This window comes from Felis catus, chromosome E2, assembly GCF_018350175.1.
Source record: "Felis catus isolate Fca126 chromosome E2, F.catus_Fca126_mat1.0, whole genome shotgun sequence".
NCBI lineage: Eukaryota > Metazoa > Chordata > Mammalia > Carnivora > Felidae > Felis > Felis catus.
This window is the reverse complement of record NC_058382.1, coordinates 8,141,321-8,147,320: the sequence shown is the minus strand read 5'-3', so window position 1 is coordinate 8,147,320 and position 6,000 is coordinate 8,141,321. Positions and strand designations below refer to the sequence as shown.

At 54.3% G+C, this 6,000-nt stretch overlaps 1 protein-coding gene across 2 annotated transcripts in view; it reads left to right on the top strand.

The window, feature by feature from the left end:
• The first annotated feature begins 4,228 nt into the window (after nucleotides 1-4,228).
• The window catches only part of AP2A1 (adaptor related protein complex 2 subunit alpha 1), a 29,610-nt gene continuing 27,838 nt past the window's right edge, over nucleotides 4,229-6,000 (top strand). For both annotated transcript variants that reach the window (XM_011289691.4, XM_011289690.4), the window contains exon 1: nucleotides 4,229-4,431. In XM_011289691.4, the coding sequence (XP_011287993.1) occupies nucleotides 4,365-4,431 (67 nt within the window). In that variant the 5' untranslated portion in view covers nucleotides 4,229-4,364. The remainder of the gene's footprint in view (nucleotides 4,432-6,000) is intronic.

The window sequence follows — 6,000 nt, the reverse complement described above, 5'->3', positions numbered from 1 at the left end:
CATAGGGGTAGGAGAAGGCACTAGCCAGTGTGTTCCCCCAGGGGGTCTCCCTGAACACTTCTGGTTCTATCAGATACGTTCCTTCCATTAGAACCACAATGCATTTCTCCATTCTAGTCCAGAACTTATAATGGATGGGCCCACTGGCCCTCGGGAGAGGTTCAGCTTCCCTTCCCCTGAGACTGTGGGTTCATCCGGCCCCTGCCCGCCACCCCCCCCCACCCCCCATGCACACTTCACGCAATACCCTGGATTCGTGGGGTACTCTGGGGTCTGGGTCCCACTGCTTGTGTCCCGCTGCCGGGGGATCCAAGATTCTGGGGGGGGGGGGCTGCACCGGGGCAGGCAGGGAACAGACAAAGAAACAAGAATTTGGTTGGGGGACGCTGGGGGTAGAGGTGGAGCGTAGGAACGGGTCTGGAGGGTCGGAATGGCCAAGGGGAGGCCAGTGTGGCTGAAGCCTTTATGCTGGGGAAGGACACAGCTGATAATTGTTGAAAGAAGTGCCCTGGTGTGTGTGGGGTGGACTGTGGGTGGCCAGGATGGAAGCGGGGACAGTCATAAGGTACGTCACTGCAAGTTTCCAGGTAAGGGATGATGACGGTGACGGTAACCTGCATGGCGACCCACGGAGGTGGCTGACTTCAGATGTGTTCCACCCTTGGCGTGAGGGGGAGGGACGGGGTTCTGGCAAGAGTGCCCAAGTGATTGATGGAGGGGCCCTTTGCCCAAATGGGAAGACTGAGGATGAGTTCAGTTTTTCTGGAGAAAATCAAGAGTTGGTTTGCAAAGGCCAAAGTCTTAGGAGCTATTGCTGGTTCAATCCACGAGATACTTGGGCTACCCCTGGGGTTTCTTCTTAATGAATAGGTCTGCCCGAAGCTCATTAGACCCCCAAATGTGGACTTGTTCAAAGTCTGGTCTTAAAACCTAACAGTGGATTAGTTCTTGAGCCCCGGAGCCCCATACTTGTCTTGTTCAAACCAGCCCTATAATTCTTCCCTTCCCTTCCCTACCCTCCCCTTCCCTCTCCTCTCCTCCCCTCCCTTTCCCCTCCCCTCCCTTCCCCCTTCCTTCCTTCCTTCCTTCCTTCCTTCCTTCCTTCCTTCCTAAATTCTATAATTCCAAGTTCACAGGCACAATCAATGACTTATAGCTACTGAGTGCCTGTAATGTGGTGGGTCTCAATCAAGGTGTGCTCTAAGTAGAAAACACAGGATTTCAAAGACTCAGGAAAATGAGAGGCTCCTCGGTGGCTCAGTTGGTTGAGCATCCGACTCTTGATTTTGGCTCGGGTCATGATCCTAGGGTTGTGGGATCAAGTCTGGAGTTGGGCTCCGTGCTGAGCCTGGAGCCTGCTTGGGATCCTCTCTCTCTCTCCCTCTGCCCCTTTCCCACGTGCACATGTGCTCCCTGTCTCAAAACAAAAGCAAAGATTTAGGAAAATTAGAATGGTAAATATGTTCAAATGATAGTATTCGGGTATGTTGGCTTCAATACAATATATTATTTAATTTTTTTAACGTTTATTTATTTTTGAGACAGAGAGAGACAGAGCATGAACGGGGAAGGGTCAGAGAGAGAGGGAGACACAGAATCGGAAACAGGCTCCAGGCTCCGAGCCATCAGCACAGAGCCTGACACGGGGCTCGAACTCACGAACTGCGAGATCATGACCTGAGCCGAAGTCGGACGCTTAACCGACTGAGCCACCCAGGCGCCCCCAATACAATATATTATTAAAATTAATTTCACTTTTTTAACTAAAAAATGTAGCTCGAGTCAGTTGAAAATTATATATGTGGCTCCCACTGTATTTCTATTTCTAAGTACCGCTCTAATTCAACAGGGGTCATGAGTTCCTGTGATGGGCGGGGGGGGGGGGGGGGTCCAGGACTGCCCCCACACAGGATCAAACAATCCCAGGTTTTCCAGAAAGTTAAATCAGCCTTCCCGGTCTGACTCCCTATTAGAATCCAGAATGCCTTTGCTTTAGGGCCAGTCTGAAAATTAAGTTTTGGTTACTTCATGGGCTCTAGGGTAGGGTATGTGTGGAGGGAGGACTGAGTTCCCCCACCTATCTGTATCACGACCTAATTTCAGGACATCCTTCCCCCCCATACTGAGCCCAGAGTTAACTCCATCTGGCCTCAGGTGGCCCTGGGCAAAGGGTGGAAGGTGGCTGGGTGAAAGTGAGGTGGAGAGTTGAGGCAGGGAAGGCACACTTAGACACACTTGGGACTCTCCGTGTTTCTCTTGTCCAAAAAGAGGACAAGTTCGAATCCTGTCACGAATATGTATTTTTAAAGATATTCTCCGGGAGACAGTGTTTCCTCTTTTTTGAGTTTGTTAATTTATTTTGAGAGCGGGGCAGGGGCAGAGAAAGGGAGAAAGAGAATTCCAAGCAGGCTCAGCCCTGTTGGTGCAGAGCTGGAGGCAGGCAGGGCTCGAACCCATGAAGCGTGAGGTCATGACCTCAGCCGAAATCAAGAATCCAATGCTCAACCCACTCCTTCAGGGCTCCTTCAGTCCTTGCAACGCTTAACGTATCTTTCCATAAAAATGACTTTTTCCAACTCACATTCCTATTAGTTGTTCGTTGTGTTTTTTTTTTTTTATTTTTGAGAGAGAGCGAGAGAGAGAACAAGGAAGGAGCAGAGAGAGAGAGAATCTCAAGCAGGCTCCACACTGTCAGCATGGAGCCCTATGTGGGGTTAACCAAGAGTCAGAGGCTTAACCAACTGAGCCACCCAGGCGCCGCCCCTAATTGGTCCTCTACTCTCTGTTCTTTAGGGGCAAATAGCCCCCCTAACCCATATTGGGAATGGACTTTCCTGGTCACTAAGACAGCTCAGCATGTCCTTCCTCCTAGAATCCAGAATGATTTTCCCAAGCCCCATTCCTGGAAACCCAAATGGACCAATCTGTGAAACGCTGCAGCCTGGCCAGCTCTTGTCCCGGTCCCTATCCCCTGGGGGTTCAGAGTGGAAGTTCACAGGATCCAGGACACTCCCTCAAGGCTCATTCCAAGAATACCAGACTTCTGAGATTAGACAAGTGTTGTGGAGTTTAGTTCCTGGAGGTGACAGAAATGGACTCTCTCAGTTCCCTTTACCCCAAATTTCTCAATAGCCCGGAGAATTGTAGTCCTTCCCCAAAATCAAAGTCAATCAAAGAGGGGCTTGGGTGCCAAGGGGTGGTGGTTGGGCTAAACTAAGATTCATCTATTCCTTCCTTTGAACCATTCTTCAGTACTAGATGCCATTCTTGCTCAGGAGGAGCTCCAAGTTTGGTGGAGAGATTCACAATGTGTAGAATGGCATTATGGTTGAAAAAAAAAAGGCATTGTATATGGGAAAGTGGTTAAAAGACAAAATATAGTTTAAATCCCCACTCTACTCTTTTGAGCTGTGTGACCTTGGGCAAGTCACTCAACCTCTCTGGACGTCAGATTTAACGTATGCCTAACAGGACTAGACTTGAATTCATATTTCCCCCGTTCTGAGAAATTTGGTTTCGACATCTAGGCCGCTAGACAAGGGAGGGGGAGGGGAAGACTTCCTGGAAGAAGATTTAAAGAGTCGGGGGTGGAAGAGAGGAGGGAGAAAGGGAATCGGGAACGCTTGCGCAGTAAACACCTCACATTTGCTTGCCCCTCCCAACCACTTCTCTGCAGCAGGGAATTGCAGGCGGCGCTCCACCTATCCTAGTCCAGCTGAGTGGCAACCCCCATTCACTTTCCTTCTCTACCTATCAACGCACTTCTCCCGCCCCCACAGCCGCCCAGTCGGGGGCGGGAATAGGACAGGCCTGGCGAGTCCGCGACGCCTGCGTGGGCGATCTACCTGCTCATTGGACATAGTCAACGCCAGTCCCGCCTCCCAGGCCCACTCCCCCGCCCTCCCTCTTATCAATCCCTCCCTTCGCCGGATCCAATCAGCATCGGACCCGGCCGCTCGGTAGGGGGAGGTCCCATAGCACGCAACCGAACTCCGCCCGTCTCTCGGGCAACGCCTCTTCACCCCCCTTCCTGCGAACGGAAATAGCGGGCCGCTGAGCCAATCGTAGCAGCGTGCCTTTGTCCAGCGGCCAATGAGAGAGGGAGCGAGGTGTGAGCCCGAGTCTGAGCGGCAGTAATCCGGACCAATGGGAGACTGATAGCTCAGGACGACGGGCGCGAGGGGAGGGGCCGGAGGCGGAGCCGCGGCCTGCCAGCCCGCCCGCCAGCCAGCCCGCCCGCCCTCCCCCCCGGCCGGCTAGGCTCCTCGGCGCTGCTTGGGGTCCTTTCCTCCCGGTCCCCGCCTGCCAGCCCCCGCTGCGCTGTGCCCTGCCCGGCCAGGCCTGGAGCCGACACCACCGCCATCATGCCGGCCGTCTCCAAGGGCGATGGGATGCGGGGGCTCGCGGTGTTCATCTCCGACATCCGGAACTGTGAGAGCGCGGCCAGGGGACACTGGAGGGAGGGGGAGCGTGGAATTGAGGGACTCGGGGGTTACAGAGGGGCCCGGGCGTAGAAGCCTTTGCGTCGTAGAGGGGGAGAATAGAGAGGCCCCGGGGGGAACTTTAGGGTGGGGGGAGTGGAGAGACTTAGGGTGTCATAGAGTGCCTCTTGAGGTGACGACACGGAGTGACTAGAGGCGTCCGGGAGGGTCTTAGAGGAGAGGAGGCTAGTAAGGTCCCAGGGCTGGGGACCCTAGAGGTGTTCCCTGGGAATGATAGAAAGGCTTGGGGAACCTATTAGCTAGGGCTTAGAGAAATTCCTGATGTCGATAGAAAGAGAAGGAGGTGCACGAGTGGAGGGGGGGGGTCCCCTGTGCGGCGATAGAGTGGGAGAAGGCCAGAGGGGACCTGGAGGACGTGAAACACAGGAAGCATAATGGTGCCGGGCTTTGAGGGCCTGGATGAGGGGGTGTCATAGAGGGGAAGGGGCTAGGTAGGTCACTGAGGTTCCTGGCTAGTGCATAGAGAGGGCCTGAGAGTAATACAACGTCCCAGAGGGTTGGGGAGGAGAGATGGGAAGGTGGGGGACCATAGTGGGACCCTGGTGAGGGATAGGGGAGCTCCAGGATGGAGGATGGCTTAGTAGACATGGAGGGCAGTGGTGAGGAGACTAGAAGGGTTACTAAGGGGAAATGAGGGATCTAGGAACACGGAGGAGAGGTGCTGCAGGTGGAGGGTGTTGGGAGAACCTGAGACAGGAAGCTGGGGGCCTGGGAAGAAGAGGCCATTATAAAGTGGGGGCTTGGAGGATGTGTCAGAACTGGGAGAGCCCAGAGCTCAAAGAAGGGCCCAGGGAGCCTTGGGAATTTGCGGGCAGGAGATCTGGAAAGCTAAGGGTTGGAGGAAGCCTGGTTCCAGAGAGAGGTCAAGGGTCAGGGAGCAGGGCACTCCTGAATCTACAGCCCTCTCCCGTCTGACCACCTCAATATGGGGACAGTGATCACCAGCAGGAAGGATCGTCGTGACGACGAGAGGCCTGGCGCCAAGTCAGCTCCCAACTCCTGGGAGTGGGTGTTGGTGTTTGGAGCTGCCAAGAGCTTCCGAGGCTGTAACTGCACGGGCTCTGGGGTCAGCCAGACCCGGGTCTGAGTTCGAGCGCTGTCACTCCCCGGCCATGTGACCTTGAACGGGGGACTTCACCTCTTGATTTCCTCATCTGTCAGCAGGGGCTGCTGACTGCACCTTCCTGATGAGGTGGTTGTGATAATGTGTGTGAGTGAGGCCTTTTGCACATTCCAGGCACTGGGCGGTCTTGGCTGTTGTTTTTGTCACTTCGGTGGGTCTGAAGAGCGGCCTCTGTGATTGCTGTAGAACTGAGGAGGTATGAAAGGATCTGGCATGTCGGAGGTGAACGAGAGGGCTGGAGGCTGTTGGGTGTCAGGTGGAGGAGAGCTGTTAATAGTTGTTACGGAAAGAGGTGAGTGAGGAGGGGTTGTGGATTAGGTGGGGGAGGGTGCTAGGAGTAGGTGTGTGTGGCCTCTGATGCCGGTCACGGATGTG